The 22804-nt window shown below is 33.1% G+C and overlaps 3 protein-coding genes across 3 annotated transcripts; 1 reads left to right on the forward strand and 2 right to left on the reverse strand.

Annotated features, from left to right (window-relative positions):
* Nucleotides 1-370: 370 nt before the first annotated feature.
* Nucleotides 371-4591, reverse strand: LOC105132210 (transmembrane protein 64). Its single transcript, XM_011035559.1, has 4 exons — nucleotides 4093-4591; nucleotides 2673-2909; nucleotides 2361-2578; nucleotides 371-977 (listed from the first exon to the last, which is right to left on the reverse strand). The coding sequence occupies exons 1-4, from the start codon at nucleotides 4360-4362 to the stop codon at nucleotides 803-805; spliced, it is 900 nt and encodes a 299-aa protein (XP_011033861.1). The 5' UTR covers nucleotides 4363-4591; the 3' UTR covers nucleotides 371-802.
* A 1988-nt stretch (nucleotides 4592-6579) lies between these two features.
* On the forward strand, nucleotides 6580-8957 carry LOC105132211 (probable sodium/metabolite cotransporter BASS6, chloroplastic). Its single transcript, XM_011035560.1, has 7 exons — nucleotides 6580-6815; nucleotides 6906-6953; nucleotides 7042-7142; nucleotides 7644-7774; nucleotides 8028-8221; nucleotides 8293-8545; nucleotides 8627-8957. Exons 1-7 carry the CDS (start codon nucleotides 6671-6673, stop codon nucleotides 8931-8933), a joined length of 1179 nt encoding a protein of 392 aa, XP_011033862.1. The 5' UTR covers nucleotides 6580-6670; the 3' UTR covers nucleotides 8934-8957.
* A 7068-nt stretch (nucleotides 8958-16025) lies between these two features.
* LOC105132212 (uncharacterized) lies at nucleotides 16026-16917 on the reverse strand. The gene is made up of 2 exons (XM_011035561.1): nucleotides 16599-16917; nucleotides 16026-16431 (listed from the first exon to the last, which is right to left on the reverse strand). Exons 1-2 carry the CDS (start codon nucleotides 16700-16702, stop codon nucleotides 16215-16217), a joined length of 321 nt encoding a protein of 106 aa, XP_011033863.1. The 5' UTR covers nucleotides 16703-16917; the 3' UTR covers nucleotides 16026-16214.
* Nucleotides 16918-22804: the final 5887 nt, after the last annotated feature.

Here is a 22804-nt window from a genome sequence, read left to right on the forward strand (position 1 = left end):
TGCTCAGAAATCTCTACAGTGCTAATGAGTGAATATTATAGTGCTCAGAAATCTCTACTGGTGCTTAGTCATAACGTGCCAGTTTTTATCTGTGCAACTACACCAAGCAGACATCTACATCCTGAATACCACAAAATGGTGCTTTTACAAATAAAATTTCTCTTCCCGGCATTCTTCTTAAATTCGAATTAGAATTTGGGGGAGTAGGATTATTAACAATGTTATAGTAGGCGTGAATCCCCCCCTCCTCATACCTGGCCAGCTAAGGATCAAGAGAGTTTGAAGCTTGGCAATGGAAGGAAGAAATACAAAACGCAAAGCTATGGACTCGCATGAACTAAATCTAAACATGACACTGATACATGTTTTATGTACAAAAACACCACAATACCACTATAGTATGGCATGGAGCTTGCAGAATAACAGATATTAACTGCGTAGGTTAAGAACACTTCAAATTTCATCTACAACTTTCAATTTCTTTGTCCAAGTCCAATGTAGCCTCTTTCAAGCCACATACTTAAATCATATACAAGCAGCAACTGAAACAGAAATAACTATAGATAAAATAGGGGGTGAAAAATAAGAGCAACGAAGTGGCTCTTACTATGAAGTTAGATGTCCATCCTGTTCCACGTTGTCTGCAACTGCTGTATGGTGGTCAATGCTGTAGAGCAGCAACACGTTCTAAGATGAAGTTGTAAATAAAATAGAACTTCATCACACTCAAATCATTGTGTGCTATTTCTGACAAAGATGGTATGTGGAAGATTGCTTTTCACTGATTCAGGACTTGCAGAAGCTACTCCAGTAGCGGTTCATCTTGCATGACATTTAGCTGCCTTTTGGCATACACTGTGATTATAATTGTGGCAACCACAGTGGCGCAGAAACCAAACACTGTGAAGACAATTTGTGGAGCTGAGAGAGTGCGTCCATCACTTGAAGCATCTGCCAAGGTCCGTATAAGGATCCCGCTGCAAAACCAAAGAATGTTCAGGTTCATGAACGTTGAAGAGAATCCATGCCTGTGATTAAAACCTAAGATTGAAGCTTGAAGATTGCATGAAAAGAATCACATATCTAGGAAAAAGCAGCAGCCTTAGCTCCAAAGTGAAAGAAATTGTGTCACTACTGATAATACCATGGTGTAGTGTAGTACACACACCACACTACCCAGCATGGTATATCCTCTCATTGACAAGTACCAACCTCGTCTAAAGTTGAAAAGGGAAAGAAACGAGGGCCAAACTCATGCAATGCGCTCTGGATTTCCCAAGGTGAAAAGCCCCATGGTTTAGCTGCTACGGTTAGCACCCTGCTAGAGTCCCCCATTAAAGGTCCAAAACTAGGATACACATAACACAAGCCATACAGCATGAAAAGGTCTCTTCCACGGGGCAAAGAAAGTGTCTTTTCAAAATCGAAAGCTCCAGAAAGAATTCATAGATTTTCTTTCTAGAACAGTTACAACATAATGTTGAAGAAGATGCAGAGGTGGAGTTGGGGGAGCTGGGGATAAAAACAGATGCTTCTGGGGATTGTGATTACACCTCATTAAGCCAACAGATCAGGTTATTTGCAGTAATTATTAAAATCATTATGACGCACATTTCATTAGGGTGGTGGGAAAAAGAATTCGTGAAATAATCACGTGAGAGCAAGGGACTGGGTGAGCATGAGCTACTTTCAGACACCAATTACTGAAAGTTTTGATTGTAAGACCTTGAAATGAGTGCAAAAAATTATATATTTTCCAGAGAAGTCAGGGCATTCCTATCCCATCCTTCTGATGTCTACGGCCAAATTCAGTTACAATGTGTATTTTTCCCTTTTTCAAGGTTACAAGGTAAAGACTCAAACCACAGACTCATCACTCTTCTTGTTAAGTTATCCCATACCTAACAGCTGGAGCCATGCATTTAGAACTAGAACTGAAATGGTAATTCATCTATGAAATAATTTTCTCAAGAATAATGCTTTGGGCAGAGGTCAAAACAAATAGATAACAAAAGGGAAATCATTTTACTAAAATGAAAAATCACATCACTTCATTCATATCTCTTTGTACCAAAAGAAGAAGTCAGATGTATATCTGACCTGAAAATAAGAAACAAAAATATCAGACATTGTTTCAACTTGAAAATCCAAAGTTAACACTGATCTAAAAGTTAAAAGGGCAATAAACAAGAACTGAAATAAAGAAAAAATTGACAGAGTTACAACAACATCAGTGCGTGAGAAATTCAATGTGAATAATATGCAATAATGCAAGAATCTAAAATGAGAAGAATATGTTTGGAAGCAGAGGCACATGAAAATGAAATGCTTAATGCAAAATGGGAGTGGATAGTTCTTACGTATAGATTGAAACAAATATCTCTGGCACCATTCCCACCAACGATCCCAATAAGTAAGGACCATACTTAACATTTGTTGCAACAGCACAGTAATTATACAGAATATATGGAAATGGAGAAATCCTGATTAGAGTCACAGCTCGAAACTGATGAAACCAGTTTCCCTCACCAGCTGCTCTCAAAATTGCAGCTCTTTTTGGATATTTTTCTAACCACCCCTGTGTCACAGAATTCAGAATTACATTAGGCACATGTAGAAGAGAAAACAAATATAGCTATAATTATGAACAAATCTTGGCACATGGTTCATACTTGAATTTTATGAAGGAACAAAGAGCCAATTAAATATGGAAGTGATACACCCACAGCAGCTGCAGTTATTATTAATAGGAATCCAATCCCATAGCCAAATGTCATCCCAGCCACCCACATAGATGGTGATGATGGTAGAAGTAGAGTGGGGAACAATGCCACAGAGGCAAAGAGAAGAACTGCCAATACAGGAGTGCTAAATGTTCTTGTCTCCCAATTCATGATAGGGATAATCTCCTGAAAAAATTCATCAGTCAGGTATGGGAAAAATCGAAATATGCATGAATGTCCCATAAATATCCAATAACCACCATGAACTTCTAGCAACACCATCTGGTAGAGAATAGCAATGTCATAATCCTATGGCAAGTTTCTAGTGGGATTGGTTGAAGAGAACACTGCAGAGCATCCAGTTAGAATCAAGTTAAAGAAAACAGATATCAGAAAAGGAACATCTATAAGATGAGGAAGAGTAGATCGTGTTCTAAAGCAATATTGCCTCCATGCTCAGAAAGAAGTTGCTAACAACAAGAAATCACTTGCATGAAACACTTCAATAAGACTAAGATTTTAGAACAAAGAATAATCAAACTGAGCATATATATGCGAGCTCGTCAAGTGCGTGTGTGTAGATGCTATATAATGCTACAAACATTTAAACACAACAGTATACAAGACAATCCATCTCATCTTGGTGCTTGTTTAGGAATATGATTACGGAACAATTTTCGTGTCGAAATACATATCAATCATTTTTTTTATTTTTTAAAAATTATTTTTAATATTAACATATCAAAATAATTTAAAAACACTAAAAATATATTAATTTAAAGTAAATAAAAAATTTTAAATTTTTTCAAAAATATTTTTGAAACGCAACAAACACTCCCCAAATAAATTTAAGGAAAACACATTTCTATATCTCAAATTGTAAAACAATTCGATAAAATCCAAAATTTTAGAGACATGCACATTAAGAAGTACATTAAACACCTCCTTTTTCACAGAAAGCCTACCCTTATCTCTGAATTTTGTGGGGCAAAAACCACAACAAAAGCTCCAATTGCACGGCAATGTAATAAAACCCAGAATGAAAAACACATTGCACTACAAACCCACAAAAAAATATATGAAAACTGAAACAAAACCTGCCAATTTATGAAAAACACCACCAAATCCCAAGAAACATGTAATGAGAATCACCAGTTTACAAGGAATAAAGCCAAATCACATAAGCATTAGCAAAACTAAAAAAAATATCAAAATTCAGATAAAAATCAACCTTTGAAAAGCCACCAATCGATATAGGAAAAGGCAGCAACATATAACTCTATAGCAAGAAAATCCCGATCCACCAAGTTCCACAACACAAACAAAATTGAAACCACAAAAAGCATAAAATTTTCTTATAAAAACTAACCTTATCCATCAAAAAGGGGCCAACCCACATGACACAAGCAGCAGCTAACAATCCAATAAAGGTAAACAGCAAAGCCAACTTAACCCAATACCAGAACACAGACCATCCAAACCCCCAATAAAAACCACAAAGATTACACCTTTCACCAGCCCCATTCTCATCTCTCAAATTCACATAATCCCCTTCGTTATTATCTCCATCATCAATTTTATCACCCTCCATGCTCATTATTAGCTCTGGCACCACACTATCATCCTCATAAAAAGTCATTGAACCAAAAACCCTAAAAACAGATAAAGTTTGTAACTTTCTGTTTGGTTCCCGAGAAGGATGGAGGGGGGGGAGTTTTTCAGGTTATGATGATGCTCATAATGGCAACCAGAGGAGAGATTCGTTGATGAAGAATAATAAGATAATAATCAATGAAGCATATAAAAAGGATATGCAGAGGAAGGAAACAGACAATGCTTTTGTGTTTGTGTTTTTTTTTTCCCCTCTCTGAGGGACCCTTTAGATTGTAATTAGTAACTTTAATCTTTCCGCGTCCTTACTTATACTTTGCAGATCATACCAGACCCTTCATTTTCAATATTATTTCAAAACAACCCCTTTGCTTCCAATTAAAGGAAAAATTGAGATCCTCAATCCATTAGATACATGACATTTCTCTATATTTCCAGTGTTAATGGGGCTGATGGAAAGGCTTAAATTTCCCTTTATTTGAAAATAGAGGGGTTAATTAATTCAGTTAAAACATTTTGGACTTAATGTGATCCAATATATAACATAGAGGATCGAGAAAGATTTTTAGTCCTTTCCGTTATTATTAACTTTGTCGTTACAATGAGGCCTTTTTCTTAGCGTCTGAATGCACAAACAGCCATTAAAACGTTGTCGTTTTGAGGCTTTCCAGTTACGGTTTTCTTTTAACGTCGTCATGTGCGACCTGGCGCAAGGAGGAACGCTGTCGTCGAGGGGATCCCTTACGGTACGTGGCGTGCTGTGAGTGGATATATTGGTGACGTGGAGTGTATTTTTTTGTCGTGACTTCATCCTCAAGGGAAGTATTAGCAATTTTTTAGACACTGAGTTCGCGACCGAGTTATCGAGTTCAGTGAATCGGTTGCCATTTTCTTGACGTTGGGTTTATGGTAAGAAGCTAAGGTACAGCATGAAGTAACATGCCTTTCTGGCAGAGTTTGGTCTTGCTTGACGGGTGGTTATGTATGGACAGAGCATTGAGGACATGACACGTTGATAAGGGCAAGATATCATAGTCTTCGTGGCTGGTTATTTTTTAAAATATTTTTTTATTTAAAATATATTGAAATAATATTTATTTAAAAGTTATTTTTAATATTAATAAATTAAAATAATTTAAAAAAATAAAAAAATAATTCAACCACATTCCTAAACATATCGTAATACAGATTAACGTGCAAGAAAACACGTTGTCTCCGTCAAACGCCCACTTGATGCTCTTGGAAATAGAAATTTGCATTCAAAACCACAAACAATTCTTACATTATTATGAATCTTGATTTGAAGTTAAATTCATCAAAGCATAAACTACCATAACAATTATCTCTGTTAAAAAGATGGCGAGTTTGGTTTAGAAAAACAAGCTATCTTTGAGTTTTCATCCTCAAATTCACTGAATATTACTTCTGGGATTTATTGCCTAAATATGACAAGTTCTTGCATCAGTGAATCTAAGCCTTGGTGGTTGGCTAGAGACTTGGTTTCTGGTTTGTACCTGTGTGTGTAGAAATATGTTGTCATCTGGCTGTGAATTGAAAAGGTGCTGGGAATTCTAAAGAGATAGAAATCGATATTCAAGAAAAGTTATGATTTTTCATTTGTTGGTGTTTTTGATATATTATATATAAGAATATATTTTTTTTTTAATATAAGTTTAAAAATTAAGTTGAGAGGTAGAGTGAAAAGAAATGAGTAAATTATTGGTGTTTTTTTTTAAAAAAAAATTAATGATGATGTTATCTGCTCCTATATTGTATTTTATTTGTTTTTCTATTTTAAAAATATTTTTTAAAAAAATAACTTTTTTTATTTTAAATTATTTTAATATGTTGGCATTATGAATATTTTATAACTAACTATTATTACACTACAAAACAGGCTTTTTTATTTTTGTGCTTTAGTTTTTTAAGATTATATTTTAATATTTTTAATTTCAAATTAATTTTATTTTTTATATTTTCAAATTATTTTGATATGTTAATATTAAAAATTATTTTTTAAAAATAAAAAATATATATTATTGTAATATATTTAAAAAAAACATTTTATAAACAATTATTACTATATTCTTTATAACACTAAAGAGGTGTTTGATTTAAAGATATAGTTGACTTTTTTTAATATAAAAACTATATATTTTTTACTTTTATAAAGTATAGTTTATGTTTAAAAAAAATTATATCTCAAAAAAAAAAAAAACCCATCACTCTCCAAGCATACGCACAATAAAACAGAAGAAGAAAGCCCTGTTTGGAAACAATAACAAAAAGAACAGGGAGTATCTATCCTACGCTACGAACACTCTCTGAAACAAGAAATGAGTGTAGTAAACAGTAGAACGCTACAGATTCAACGCCCAGATATCTCCCAAATTCATAATCAAAAAATTTCCCACGTTCGCAAATGTTGTAATAATCAACTTTCAGTTTTGACCCCAAGTCGCTCCTTCAAATCCTTTTTAGGTCTGTAATTTTGTCTTAATGGTTTCTCTTTCGAATCTTACGAGTCCCTCAAGTCTTTTGTTGTGTTTAATAATTCTACTATTTGTTCAGAGTTGCGATCTTTGGGTTTTTCAATGCCATTAAAACCGAATTTTCACTGTAAGTTTCTCATCAGCTCTGTCTTTGCAATCCATTATTTTTTATTCTCCTTTTGGTTCGGATGCATGTAGTTGTTTATATTTGACAGGTGGGAGTTCAAGATTCTTGGTGAGCAGATGCGAGTCCCAGAAGTTCTCTGATTCTTTGGAACCGGATCATGATCAGAATTATGTGACCGACTCAAGTCAGGTGCTTCTTTCCGCAGTTATTGTTTATTATTTTTGTTTTTAATTAAAATTTACTGGGTTAGTTGCATTGTATACCCATAAGTTTCCAAATTGTCTAACACTGGTTAAACGAGAATGTTATGAGTTCTATTAAAGTTTGAATCTTTCACCATCTAGTTATTGGATTAGGATTTCTTTGCAACAATCTTTGATGAGACTAACATATTGGGGTGGTTGTGTATGGTGCTTTGGTTCAAATTGCTTTCACTCACGAATAGCAAATTAGTCAATCGGTGAGTGTGAGTTTGCATGCAGATTTACTCAACAATAGTGCACAGAAGAAAGACCGCAGAGCTCATTAGTGGAGAGGAGAGTTCGGCTCAAACCCAAAAATCCAAAACTAATCTTCCTAATTTGATTCATAGGTTTATTTTGGTTCTTTAGATGGGATTTTGGACACTCGGTGCAGTTATTCTAATTTTTAAATACTCAGTAGACAATGGTTGTTGATGTCTTATTTCAGATGGTAGAGCAGAAGAAGGCTTCTATAGTGGATATGTTGGAGCAATCAAATTCCCTTTTGCCTCACATAGTCCTTGCTAGTACATTGGTGGCTCTTGTCCATCCCCCCTCTTTCACGTGGTTTACCACCAGGTTATTAAATATTACTTTGAATAAATTGGTCTGTGGAAAAATTTCTGTAATAAGTTAAGAACAGTGGCGGGGATTGATGGTTTAATTTTGACCACTAGTTAGGAGAGCTAAACCAGCTAATGATTAAGAAGTTTTATGCATTTAAAAAAATCAGTATAAACAGAACCAAGTAAACTTTTCCAAGGTTGTATGCACATAATCGTTCCTTTTGGTCTAATTTCAGGCATAATCATTCCTTTTGGTCTAATTTCAGGTATTATGCTCCTGCATTAGGGTTTTTGATGTTTGCAGTTGGGATTAATTCCAGTGAAAAGGATTTTCTTGAAGCGTTCAACAGACCAGCAGCTATATTGGCTGGGTATGTTGGCCAATTTGTTGTGAAGCCAATTCTTGGATATCTGTTTGGTATAATTTCAGTGTCAGTATTTGGGCTTCCTACTCCAATAGGTAAGATTGTATTTACCTGATTTCCAACATAGTTGAGACGGTACCAACACTTTTGTGAATCTATGTATCAGGTGCTGGGATCATGTTGGTATCTTGTGTTAGTGGGGCTCAGCTTTCAAATTATGCTACTTTTCTGACAGACCCTCCAATGGCTCCTCTAAGCATTGTCATGACATCAATGTCCACGGCTACTGCTGTTTTTGTTACTCCATTATTATCTCTATTGCTCATTGGAAAAAGACTGCCTGTTGATGTGAAAGGAATGGTATCCAGTATTATGCAGATCGTAATTGCTCCAATTGCTGCAGGCTTACTTCTAAACAGGTGATATGCTCAATCCAAACAAGTGTTTTGTTTCACTGTTTATGTGAGGTGTGCTTATGTCTTATTTATTTGTAACAACAGGTTGTTTCCGCAGATTTCTGATGTTATTCGGCCATTTTTGCCACCACTATCAGTACTAGTAACAGCTTGTTGTGTTGGAGCACCACTTGCTATTAATGTTGACTCAGTTATGTCCCCTTTTGGAGTAACCATAGTATCGCTTATTATTGCATTTCATCTATCAGCATTTGTAGTTGGTTACTATTTCACTGGTTTTGTCTTCCACAAGGCATTTGACCTGAAAGCACTGCAAAGAACACTATCCTATGAGACAGGTACCATCTTTGTTTTCAACTCGGTCGTTTTGTTGTGGATCATACTCTTCTAGTCTAGCTCACAATATTTTCCTTTGCAGGAAAATAATAAGAGTAGGCATTGCTTTTTCTTCTTCTTTTTGGATCCAGAGCATTGATTGATTGATTGGCAAATGGTTTACTTTACACATTTTCCCTAGGTTTTCCCACACCAATAGCAATTAAAGTTGTATTGTATGCTTTTACATAAAAAGATAGCACCGATGATATAGATTTGGGTTGTTCTTTCTTCATGTTGTTAGGTATTGATACTTTCTTGCAGGATTCTGATAAATATCTGCTATTTCTGTGGCTGCAGACAGTAATCATGTCTTTGATTGGATTTTCTCTGGTCATGATTTGGGCCAAGAAGAAAGAATAGCACTTCAACTAGAAATTGCTTTTGCAAATCACAAGTTTGTCCTTGTTACGTTATCAACTTGTTATGTGATCAACCTAACAGCTGAGACAAGAATCGGCTAAAGCAGCTGCACTGGATCCGCTACAGCAGCAGTATTTACATGTGATGAGTAAGGGGCATTAGTTAGCCGGGCATTTTAAATGTGATGAATAAGAATTAGCATGTGTGTAATGGTTTGTTAATTCATTTAAGAGTAGTTAGTAGCAGTTAGTTAGTATGAAGGGGGCGACAAGTAATTGAATTTCTTTTTGTAACTGCAGAAGTTCCTCTCCTTCTCTCTCCTCTACTCCTCAAATCTCCTTTCTTTCTATCAATCTTCATTGTTAGGGACTTTCCTAAGCAACACAAATATACTTCTTGCTTACCATGGTGGACAATAATAGGATGGGCTCTGGAGGAGCACAACAGGCGTCCAAATGAAGCAATACAGAAATCAGAACAGAAATTAAGATGCAAGGGATTGAATTGTACAAGAAGTTAGAAGAACTACAGTTACAAATGGATACGGTATTGACGGCCTTGAATTCTTTTAAGGCTAATATGGAGGGTGAACGTGAAAGAAGGGAGAGAGAGTGTCAATGCAGAAGGAAACCATCTTCCTCGTAGGAATGGCGAAAGGGGAGATATCAAGGGAATTCAAGAAGGCAACTGAGCAGGGTATAATATGGCTTCGCCAAAGGTGGAACTACCTAATTTTTCTAGGGAAAACCCTTGTGGTTGGATCAGGGTATAAATGTGTTGCGAAAGGATTAAATATGATAGATGAATTAGAAGATGGTCAGGAAAAGTTCTTTGAGGTAGAGGAGTATGAAAAATGAGAAAGCAAGTGGAGAAGATAGAATTGAAGAATCTAGATTATCTTTACAGGCATTAGTTGATAGTTACGAATGTAAAACAATCAGAATATGAGGTAATTGTCAGGGAAAAGAGCTGATGATACCAAGAGATACTGGAAGCTCTTATAGCTTCATATATGATGAGCAAGTAATGTTAAAGATAGTGAAATTCTTTTTTTTAGATTAACGTGGGTGTCCGGGCCAGCTTGCGCGCACCACGACTAATCCCACGGGCCCTGAAGTTAACGACCATGTAAGCCTCCAGTGGCCATCATATGAGTAACCAAGGACTCGAACCTGAGACCACAGAGGGAGCAAACCCCTTAGTCCCAAGTCTTTACCACTTGGCCACCACCTAGATGGTTAAGATAGTGAAATTCTTGGTTGCTCATATGATGGCTATTAGAGATTTACATGGTCGTTAACTTCAGGGCCCATGAAATTAGTCGTGGTGCGTACAAGCTGGCCCGGATATTCACGTTAACATATGATGAGCAAGTAATGTTAAAGATTAAAGTAATGATAATTCACGTTAATAAAAAAAATAGAAGTAATGTTAAAGATTAAAGTAATGATAATGAAGACGAAAATGTTAGCAATTATTGTTGCCAATGGAAATATTATGAAATGTGATGCTTACGGTCCAAGATTTTAGCGATTCATGCAAGAATAGTTTTGCTAGACTTATCAGATCTAGAAAGAAGTGTATAGTCTCATTCTTTTAAGAAAACAAATGATTTTTTTATTGATATCTTTTTTGTGTTATGTTTGTTTTCAAATATTTTTTAAAATTTAAATTTAAATTAATAATTTTCTCTATGATTTGTTTGATTTATGTAGTCTTTTAAATATGGTGTATTTTTTAATTATATTGAATTTGTTTAATTTTTTTAAAGTTAATATAATTCATCTTTGTTTTTTTATATTTTATCTAGATGAAATGTTTATTTCTTATAATATTTTTAATATATATAACCTTCTTGTATAATATGTTTTTTCTTTTATGCGCGTGTCTATTTTTTTTATAAATTAATTTTAATAAGTAAATTTATTAAATATAACCTCATTAATGTCCCATATTACAATATTAAATATTTTGATCTATATTTGTTTCTCAATTTCTTCAATTATATTTTTATTTATTTTTAATTACTTTTTTTAGTTTATTTATACAAATATTTGTGATTTATTTAATTGTATGCATGCTAAGTTTTTTATTTACATTTATGATTTTTTATGTAAAAACACATGCTGAGAAATTCTTTAGGTTTATTTTTTTATTATGTATTGGTATTTTCAATTTGAACTTTATTCTTATAATTGTTTATTATTTTTCTCAATTATTTTTTAAGATTTTTATTGTTTTTAATTTTACCCTTCAACTCAAGTTAATAATATATTTTTTTTAAAATTAAATTTTGTAAAATTTAATTTCACCATTTTATAAAATTAAATTTTGTATTTTTATTTAAAATTAAATTTTTTAGTATTTTCTGATTATTTTGATATATTAATATTAAAAATAATTTAAACAAATAAAATAATATTTAAATATATTTTAAAAAAATATTTTAGACGCAATCATTATTACTACGATTGTATAGACGCGACCCTGAAAAACCTTCACCAATCACTGGTCAATATTTTAGACACAATCATTATTACTACGATTGTATACACGCTACCCTGAAAAACCTTCACCAATCACTGGTCATCATCTATCGGAAATTAAATGCCACACTCCTCGTAATGTCACTTGTATCTGTCACCGTCCCTCTGCACTCTTAAGTCTTACCTGTGAAAGAAGTACGGTCATATTTCACTCTGAACAGCACCAAAATTATCTGTGTAGCATTGGAGTCGTGTTGTGCAGAACGAGGAAAAGATTAAGCTGCATTTTGAAAAGACACCATTACATGATAATCCCGAAAACAAAACCCCTAAAAAATCTAGGGGTTAGTTGAGCAATTAGTATAGAAAATAGAAGGTGAAATAACATAAGGATTGAAAATTTAGTGAAATAATATATATCTGAATATAACATGATATCAATTTAATCCACTCTTTTCTCCCACAGGAGAGGTGAATTAGTTAACAAGGAAATGAGGGAGACGATATCAAAGTTAGAAGAGATATTTTTGCCGGCTCCTTTGAAGGTTTCCGGGGAGGGCAGTAAGATTATTCTGACAGCACGCCATGGAAGAGTAGCTTCAGTCATGCAAACCACATCAACCGTTCTAACCGTTTCAACTGTTGGCGAAAATCAGTAAAGAGATTGTCAGTAAGTACGGTGGCCTCCCTTTAGCTGCAAGAACACTTGGTGCTCTATTGTCTTCTAACACAAATGCTCAAAAATGGGAGGAGATACGGAACAACAGCGTGTGGGATTTGCCGAATGTCCAAGTTCTTCTAGCTCCGAGGATATTTGATATTATAATAGCTTTTATAATTGTAATTTAAAAATAATTATTTTATAAAAATATTTTTTAATTAAGAATAATTTAATATTTATAAATATTTGATTAAAATTATAGATTAAATTGATATTAAATAAAAAATAATTTAATAACTTAATTAAGGATACTTTTCAAATTAAGGTTATAATAACTAATAAATATATATTAATAATTTCTAATTTAAATATTATAGATTTAACTAATGTTATTACATCTTGAAATAAATAATATTTTATATAATATATTTTTTATTATCTCATTAAACTATTTATAATTTTATCACGTATGAAATTCTTCCAATAAGAACTATAATTTTCATAGTTTTTTTAGCATGCACTAAAATCAGGTAAAATATCATCAAAAATAAAAATTAGAATTATTATCAAATTCTGCAAATACTATGTCATCATACAATCTCCTTTTAATTTATGTAATGTCATTAAACAATGTTAAATACTATTTTTTAAAATAAAATATAATTAAATATAAAATAAAAATAAATTTATTTTTTATGGATTGAACCCGGTCTAATACATTCAGGTTCGGACCGCACTTGGTCCGATCATGAATAGTGCATACTATTCATGGCAAGTACAAAGTGAATTTTACTTTGTAAAATAAATAGCGCGGAGTGAAATTATCACCAGCTATGATAGCTGAGAAGCAGCTTTGAGTAAATTTTACTTCACTTGGATTTTCATTAAAAATTTAACTGGAATCCACAATCAATAAACAATTATTTATATATTACCAAATATGTATTTTTCATAGTTTATTTTAAATATAAAAACAACCACGAAAATAAACACACCTTATGAATTCAAATTCAAAAGGGAAGAAATATTTATGGATAGTAGAAAGTTACAGACATCTCATATACTTCCTAAGCATGAAATGTTAGTTCACCGTGTTTCTGAAACATAATATTTAACATATATCATGTGCAATGAAATGAAAGCATGTTATTTCATAAAATAAAAAAAAATCAAGTAGTTGCCGAAATTTTTTCACTGGTGTGCTAGTTTTTATTTTTCTAAAAAAATCCAAAATCTAACTGAATTTTATAAATCAAGCCGAAGGCAGCTTTGTCATAGTTATCATACTTGTAGAAACTAGGTACTGGTTGTTTATCAGCGAAATTACTTTGGTTCCTGATAATTACTTTTGCCCAAATTTCAGGATTGAGTCAGTTTTTCAGTCACAGGAACCTACTGTTATATGCCAGGGTGTTTTGTGATTGACCAACCTGACCTCTTGATGATTTTGCTCCAAAATATTTCTTTGCTTACCAACTTTACCAAACCTACATTGAATTGGCCTGAGTTCAGTCAATGCTGGGTGGATAGGAAATTGCCAGCCGTTTGTGTCACCACGGTGCATTACATGGTTTAGAAATATAAATTTCTGCTGTTTTCATATATATTTCAGACCATCTCCTTGGTCCCACTCCATCATGTTGCTATTGTTGTTTAAGTATTTCACATGATACAGAGCATAATTAATTATGCTCTGTATAGTGTTGACTCTGGCCGGAATAGGTAATGCCACGATGTGCATTGCTGCATTCCGTGTTTACAAGTCGCCAGAAGAACACCCCAAGAATCTCTGACAGTTTCAAAGCCTGCATGTCAATATATCTTTCTGAAAGTAGAATCTCTGTTTTTCAGTTGCTGGAAGAGACAACTTTCCTTGATAATGCTATAAGCTGGCTTCTAGTTCAAGTTCTGATAATATACATACATTAACAGATATAAGGGAAGTAGCAAACCATTATCCAGTGTTAGTTGTGGTTCTTTACCTTTTTTAGATAAAGGAAATTGGCTATAAACCCTTACAGTTCATGGCAGAAGTGGATTCTCAGAAGAGCTAGAAGTCGGGTGTGTTTTCTTTGGATTGTGGACTGGTGGGAAAGAGTTTTACAGTCAAAATGCCAGCATACCTTGAGCCGTGTTTACGATGACAGAAAACAACCATTATCTCTGGTGAGTTCACCAATCAGGGGACTTACTTGGACCTTTCTAGTTGATTAGCATATTTTTTTTTTTCAAAAACGGAAGATGGTACACTGCAAGCTTTATATTTTCATTGTGTCGTTTGAGTTGTTAAGTGTAATAAAAGAGTTTTTCCCATTTTTAAATATAACTCTGAACCAATCCATCTACGGCACCTGGAGACCTGAATCACCATTGCCAAGGTCTACAAGGTTTTTAAGTACATAATTGCTTTTTGACTGATGAGCTGCTGATGCATCCTTTCTGACCGTATGAGTCTGGAACCCCAGAAAAGAAAGATCATGATGTAGCTTGTTTCAACTTGGAATTATGGCATTTTGACTTGATTGAAGATTATAAGCACATAGAGCTCGTTAATGATGCGTGATTGTTGTATCCCTGTTGTTTTGTAGAAAATTTTGGCTGATTTTCTGTCAGTTTTCTCCTGGCTTTTCCTTTCCCCTCGCTAGCTAATGAAGAATGAAGTGGTTGGTTAGTAATTTCCTTGACCTTTCCTTGACTCTTGACTCTGTCTACTATTTGTTATTTTAGGTGCATTGCATAGCACACAGTCATCCTAATATCTTCATCGTCATAGGATAGCTTAATTATGTCAAGCAAGATTAACCTCCCCTTTGTTGAATGTTGATGTAGGACCAGTAAAGCACTTGCAGCATAGCATTAATAAAATACAGCTCTCAAAGAAATCCTTTTTCTTTCTTAGGATGTGTTTAGTACAAAGTTGACGGAGGGGAACATTTACTTGTGCAGCCATTGCTCTCGTTTTGGTCCATTTTTAGGCACTCTTGTAATCTCTTGCTCTGTATATAGGTGAATACTTTACGATAAATAACCACTTGTTAGCTTTTGAAACAATCGAAGGAAAAACAAAACAGAACAAATTCCTAAGCAAAAGTCAGCCCAGAGTTCAGAGAACAGGAGCTCGGAAACCTGAAGAGCTCCTTGCCTCATAGTTGTACTTGCGTGCAATACTAAGAATGCTCCCTTATTTCTCACAATGCATCCACAGCAAAGGTGAAAATAAAGGTTACATTAACAACGGAAACTAAGGAAGTATTATTTATTAGCAGACGCCAGGGATTGGATCAGATGTTTAATTACAGTGATACTACAGCTAGGGCTAGATGGGTTAAGGTGGGAAAGATAGTTTGCAAGACAAATCAGGGTATTCATGCCGCCTTTATGTACTGTTCCAAGAACACTTGTCTTGTCGCGCAGTCACTTTATCATTGCAGCTATTCACGATGTCAGGTTTAAGTATCTAATTTGTTGCTGAGTTTATAGAATCTCTCCTAGTTTCATTTTCAGGCTTAATAACAAAGCAGATACTAGAATCAATTAAAATTTAGTTGATACATAAAAATAATTTCAACTAGAAGAAAAGGGAAACAAAGAGAATCATTGATAGTTTATTTTGCTAGCTGGCATACATAAATTTACCATGATAATTATAACAAATACTACCAAGCAAAATTCATTAGATCTTGTTACTAACATACTTAATTCAGCGAAGAAAAGGGAGAAACAAAAGGAAGGCTATAGAGAGACGGCTATAAAGAGAGTTTCTAATCTGCACTATATATATATATTGCTAGTGTTTGTGTAAGAGAAGTAGGGTGTTGGAGAAGCGATCCAAATGAGGGAATTTCTTTTGAAGTTCAGACATTAAGGCCAGGTTTTCTTGGTGGAGAAGACTAGCTTTCTTCCTCAGCTTCTCGTTCTCTTCAACAATGCTTTGGTTCTCTAAATACAGCTTCAAATTCTTTAGCTCCATGTTCTTCTCCTCCCATCCCTCATATCCTGACCTCCTGCTTTACAGAAAGGGAGAAAACAAGAGGAAAAAATTAAAGGAAATTCAGCAGATAAAACATGTAAGAACCATACAGCGAATGAAAAATCAAAACACTTGTAACAATATTTAAGTTGTGTTATAAGGAGATGCTGTGTTTTTGCTTGCTAGTTAAGACATATATACCTGCAGGTGAGCCCAATAACCTGAACCTTACATTTCTTTGATCTTTGCCTTCTCTTTGAAGGGTGGAAAGGAGAAGGGATCCTGTCTACTCCGTTAGTGCACATTTTCCTTTAGCTCTCAAAGAGGATAAGATCAGTTGCTATTGGAAAGATGAAGGAATGCGAATTGAGAAAAGAGGGTGGATGCCTGTTCCAATATATATAGAGGAGGATTTGTGTCATGGCAGTGTGCATGATTATCCGGGGCGTATGGTGAGCTGCTGGTGGGTATGCATTTGATAGAGGGATAGATTTATCTTCCACAGCAATGATGTCGTATTGGACTCATGATTGCAAAGGGAAGCAACCCCTTGTATCGATGACGAATGAGGCGGGTAAAAGAGAAAAGCCTAAGATCATGGAAGGTTCTATGCTTCTCTTTGATAATCTCCTGCATGCTTAGCCTTAAGGAGGAATAAAATGAAAAATTTTAGAGAACCAATAAAGCGCGAGTATTATGCATGCTAACGTTATTGATTTGAAAAAACCAGCGTCATTACTGTTTGCTAACTATAGTTTATGTTTGAACGGTCCGTCTGAGATGCCACTTCATAGTCATGTCAGCAAGCATCCATGGATGATTAGGTTGATTACAAGTGGCTTCTCTTGGCATCACCTTGTCTTATGGCCCCATTTCAAGCTGAAAGCAATGAAGAGATTGTAGTTGCTCATCTCTCTCTCTTAGACTTTTGGAGGTGTGGACCATTACAAGGGGATGTTGGCATCTTCATTTCGACCCTGTCCTTACTCCACTTTTATGTATCTCATTATTCTTAGTTTGAACACAAATATCTAAGAGTCAAACGTTGCATTGAGGGCCTGGAAACCCCGTCATCTTCTTCATGTTATTCTCTTCGTACAAATGATGCATGGCCGAAAAAGAAACGAAAATAAATTGGGATAAATTAATATGCTGCTGTTGTCCATGGTAAGATATCGTGTGCATATGTACATGCATTCCTTCTCCCTCCTTGTAAATCTCCAGCTCTCGAAACTCTTCTCAAACTACATGTATTGCTGATAAATATTATATTTAGCACAAGGATCGTTCATATGGAGAGAATATGCTGCTGTCTTTGTTCAAAAACTACGGAGCGAGGCTTGAGAGGCCGCTGGTTTTTGCGCCGCTATTTCGCTATTAAATAATTTTCACTTAACAACCGCTCGAATATTTTCACTTGTATTCCAACTACTTCCATGTCTTTTGTCTTGTCCACTAAATAATTATGGCTGTAATGATATTAAATTGTTAATGCAGGTAGATAATTAGCCTGACATGTGCAATTGCAACAGCTATAGAAGAAGATCCACTAATTAATCAGTGAATCTTACCTGCACATTAATATGGTAACAAAAATCAATGATAATTGCTTGGTTTGCTATGACATGCGTAATCCTCATGCTATAATTGCTTCGGTTAGAGAATAGATTAGTTAATTAATTAATTAATTTTTAAATGGTTTAGCATTCATAGTTTTTTTTTTTAAAAATAACCTTTATACTCACAATTTAATGCATAATGGTGAGTTACTCTTTGGGTGCTTCAGTAATTTTTCCAAAACGGGAGAATAAATTATTTGTCTAATCTTGCGTGGTACCCAATAGAAAGTGGAGTTGGATAGTTACAACTTTAATTAGTTGATAAATTATCTGACCTTATATATTAATGTACCGAGTGATTTTTAGAAGAAGTGCTGCTCATTAATTTGGGATCAACCACTGGTAGCAAAGTGATCTTAGAATCAAAACCAATCTTTAAGGAACTCAAATGGCAGGTCGACCAATTAATCAGGGATTAGTATATATATGAATTTAATTGCTCGTGCAAGAGAAAGTATGCATAATTAAATCATGAAACATTATATTATAGTATAAACTAAAAAAAAAAAAAAGCACACACCTCACAAAATAATATTCATTTCAATAGTTTTTTTCTTTTTAATTTTATATTTTAATATATATTTAATTTATTTGATATTAATCTTTATAATTTATTGTAGTTAGCTTAGTTTCATAACTTGTGTCTCAAGTTTAGCAGATTAAATCGATTGAATATGGTTTTTATTTTTTTTATTTTTATTTTTTTAATTCATCCTTTAATGTTAGATTGATTGGGAATAATTTTATAATTTATTTTAATTTGTATTCTTTGAGGTAATCTCGATCTCATAACTCAAGTCGTGGATTTGACAGGTTAACCTAGTTGTCTTGAGTTTTTGTAATTGATATTTTTTTTTTTAATTTCACCATTTAACATTGAGTTAATTATAAATTAGATTTCATGATATATTTTCATTTATTTTCTATGAGATTATCCTGTTCTTATAACTCAAGTTATTTTTTTTTGATAAATTCATATTTTTTATTGTGTCATGTATTTAGATTGATTTGTTTTTTTTATTTTTAACATTTAATAATGGATTTATTAACAATAATTTATTTTGATTTATTTTTTATTAAGTTATCATAGTATTATAATCCTATTCATGAATTTAATATAGTAATCTGGATTGATTAATTCTTAGATGTTTTTTTATATATTTCAAAAAAATTAATCAATTCACAGTGCAACGCAGGTCAATAATCTAACAATTACTAATCATCATGATAGTGTGAGTGCTGAGAGTGAGACTTTAACACGAAAAATAAATGAAGGCAAAACATACGCGGATGTAATGCTTGATAGTATAAGCACATTGGAACCCTAATCATGCCGTATTTGAATGGAAGGAAGGTAGGAAGAGCCATTAATCGAAGAGAGCATGACTAGAACCACACCCAGGACCCTTCACTTATTTCTTCCTTTACTACCTCTACTACTAAAACATACACTCAAGGTTATGTATATATATGGGCGCGCGCGGGCGCCATAGTCAACAATGAAATAAATGGAATTCTCCCCTTCTTCTCCTCCCTCTTCAAGTGCCCTAAAAACCTGTAAACACGTACACCATCTATGACGTTGGGCCTCACATGCATCAATTATGATGGCTCCACAATTTCTTATTAAAATGTCTAATCCATCCATCATCTCCTCTATGTGCTCTGCAATCGATTGCTATATTGGTGTGTGGATTTGTCATCAACCTCACTGCCCCCACATATATATGTATCGTGCACAGCCAACTTGATACTGGAGATTATAGGAGTTTTGTTTTTCAACCTGTACATTATGATCGACATGTATACTCAAGGATGTGTGTGTGTGAAAGCTAGCTAGGAAATTAACCACAATATTTCATTTTTTTTTATTTGTGGTTTTTCTCCTTCTGTTGTTGATGAAAATAAGAGGTTGTTCTCCACAGGGAGTTGCATGATTATAATAACCATATGGCAACCAAAAATGAAAAGACTGGCAGCTTAATTACTCTATGAAAATCGGGAGTTGGGGTCATGATGGCTTTGCTTGCGTGACCTTTATTAGCCTCCTGCTCAAGGGTCAATAGCTATAGAGTTGGCAAAAATTGATAGCTGGTAGCGGTGGAAAGTTTAGTAGCTAGGCCGGATTGGGGCTCACAGCACAAGTAACTATCGCAATTATATTTTCACGTTCAATTAAAAAAAAATAAAAAACCTCGATTGTTTCTTCCACACTTCGAACGGTATAAATGTGAAACAAGCCATTCACGTTCAATCTGAGATGTGACTTGGGATTTAATATTTTATTTTATATAAAATATTTTCGATTCATAAAATCTCACAAAACATTTTACAAACAAAAACAAACTCTTGATATAATTTATCTATTCTAATCATCATATTATCACCGCTGCTGCTTGTATTATCACCACCGTAGCCATGAAATTTGCGTCCATCATCAACATTTTTCCTAAGCATAACCGGCGTATTGTTTACATATGTTGTAAAAAAATTATGTGTAAATATTTTGCGTATTTATATAAAACAAGCATCCTCTAATTCAGGGGAAACACTACATAAAGTTAACAACATAAGATCTTCAAAGTTCATAAAATAAACTTAAACTTTTCCGACTCAATCAATTTGAGATCCTAGAAGAGGAACGAATCGGTTTTCTTTTTTCTTTCTTTCCTAAGCAATATGCTCCAAAGCAGTCTGCAACTCGGCCCTCTCCCTATCTGCTCCACCCTTCTTTTAAGCCCACCAGGCCCATATTAAATTAGTTGTCCACTTGTCCCTGCTTTAATCCATCCAGCCCATTAGAAAGAAGGTCAGACGGAGAGAGTTTATATAGGATGATATCGTTCTTTTTTTCTTTCCTTTTTCCATTGACTCAGGATTATTTTTTTTCTTATAACAGTCAAAAGATATTTTCGATCTATTTTTTTATCCGTAAAAATTAATTTTTATCATTAAGTAATTCTAACAGTGCACATCTAGCATAAATCTTTAGTATTTTCCGATACCAATATTTAAACTCAATAGAAATAAATAAGAAAACAAAACTTTTTAACCATTGAATCTATCCTTTAGGTTGCCATCTTCATCTCTAATACCACCTTTATTAGTCTAGTTTTATATATACATATATATATATATATATAAAAACCATTTGATTGGAATTATGTGAATTCACAAATTAATGCATATTGCAAGTTGTAACATCTTAAATATGTAATAATTTTCCATTTTCTCATCCTTGTGTGTGATCGACAAAACAATTTTATAAGATCTGTTTTCAATTTTTATTGAACATGGTTCCTCTTTCTTTTATTTTTTTAAAAGATCATTCCCTTTGAGAAGGAAATGCGTTGTCGTATGATCTATTAAAAACGATTGAAAAAACAAAGAAGACTGAACAATTTTTTTCAAGCCAAATACCTTGATTTGTCTTTTTAGACTCTAGTACACTTAGTTTTTTCTTTTTAATAACCCTTAACCTATTTTTAAAAATTATTAGAATAACTTTATTTATTAAGATGATATTTAAATAACTATCCAATTATTGCATGGTTTTTAAGAAGATTAAAGTTTTTTATGGTAACTTTAACAATTATTTTATTATTATTTACATATTAATCTAATATTTAAAAAATTTCTCATTAATATTCAATAAGAATAGAGTTTTTTCATATTTATTATCCTCGAATATATTGATATACGTGCGTGAAAGTGTTCAATTCATTACTTTTTTTTAAATTTGTTTTCATTATTATCATAAACTTTAATTTATAAAACAATACCTCTAATAAAAAAACTATTTAAAAAAAGAATCAATAAGAAAAGGAAGTTTCTAATAAAAAGATATTTTTTCTTCTTTAATTTAAGTTATTAGGATTTTTACAAATATTTTTGTAATTGTCGTTAACTTTTATTCTATAAAACATACTATTAATAGGAAAAAAAAGTATGTTATTTGTCAAAACCAAAAACAAATCATGAATGATAAAAGATAGTATTTTAAAAAAAAATTGAACTAAATGCATTCTTTACAAATATTTATTTTAATTGTTATACAATTAAATAAGAATATACTTTAAAAAGTACTCCACGCCAACGTGCCGAAACTGCACTAGGAGTTCTATAAAAGAGCATTGTATTTTAACTGTTCAAATTTGAACAGTGCTAAAAATTAAATAAAAAAACAAAGATGTTCAGCTATTCATTTGAATTGGTTTCTTTCTTCACTTTCTCAAACTCTGAGCCTGGGCTGCATTACGTCACCGTTTGGAACCATTTTTTTTTAAAAAAATATTTTTATATATTTTTTATCATTTTGATATACTTAATAAATTAATATTAAAAATAATTTTTTAAAAAATAAATAAAATATTATTTTAATATATTTTAAAATAAACAATATTTTAAAAAATAACATTTACCACACCTAAATAAAAATGTTGTGCTAATGGAGACCCGTAAACAGATATCAGCAGCACATCAAAATCTTGGATTGACATTGTCATGCAGGTTGCTGCCAAGATGACCATGAGCAGGGAAAGCCATGAAATAAGGGTAAAATAAACAAGCCAGACCATAACCAAGTTGCAAGTGAATTGCAAACCGAGCAGAACCCAATAGGCACCATAAAACTCCAAAACAAAAGCTAATTTATCTGAATAACAGGACATTTTTATGGTATTTCTTTGGTTGCTTCTTGATTTGATATCATGTATATCAATGTTAGTGGTCTAATTTGTCACCGACAGGTTATTTTATTTTCTTGTTTTTTATTTTTTTTTCTGAAAA

Source organism: Populus euphratica, unplaced genomic scaffold, assembly GCF_000495115.2.
Source record: "Populus euphratica unplaced genomic scaffold, PopEup_1.0 scaffold39.1, whole genome shotgun sequence".
Classification (NCBI taxonomy): Eukaryota; Viridiplantae; Streptophyta; class Magnoliopsida; order Malpighiales; family Salicaceae; genus Populus; species Populus euphratica.

Bases quoted from the DNA above. Each gene is read 5' to 3' on its own strand.
- LOC105132210 (XM_011035559.1), bottom strand. From the start codon at position 4,362: ATGACTTTTTATGAGGATGATAGTGTGGTGCCAGAGCTAATAATGAGC. The intron at 2,910-4,092 runs GTTAGTTTTTAT...GAATTTTTTCAG, and splicing joins GCCCCTTTTTGATGGATAAG to GAGATTATCCCTATCATGAA. The intron at 2,579-2,672 runs GTATGAACCATG...TCTGTGACACAG, and splicing joins TGTTCCTTCATAAAATTCAA to GGGTGGTTAGAAAAATATCC.
- LOC105132211 (XM_011035560.1), top strand. From the start codon at position 6,671: ATGAGTGTAGTAAACAGTAGAACGCTACAGATTCAACGCCCAGATATC. The intron at 6,816-6,905 runs GTCTGTAATTTT...CTATTTGTTCAG, and splicing joins CTCCTTCAAATCCTTTTTAG to AGTTGCGATCTTTGGGTTTT. The intron at 8,222-8,292 runs GTAAGATTGTAT...TCTATGTATCAG, and splicing joins TGGGCTTCCTACTCCAATAG to GTGCTGGGATCATGTTGGTA.
- LOC105132212 (XM_011035561.1), bottom strand. From the start codon at position 16,702: ATGTGCACTAACGGAGTAGACAGGATCCCTTCTCCTTTCCACCCTTCA. The intron at 16,432-16,598 runs GTATATATGTCT...TCTGTAAAGCAG, and splicing joins GTTATTGGGCTCACCTGCAG to GAGGTCAGGATATGAGGGAT.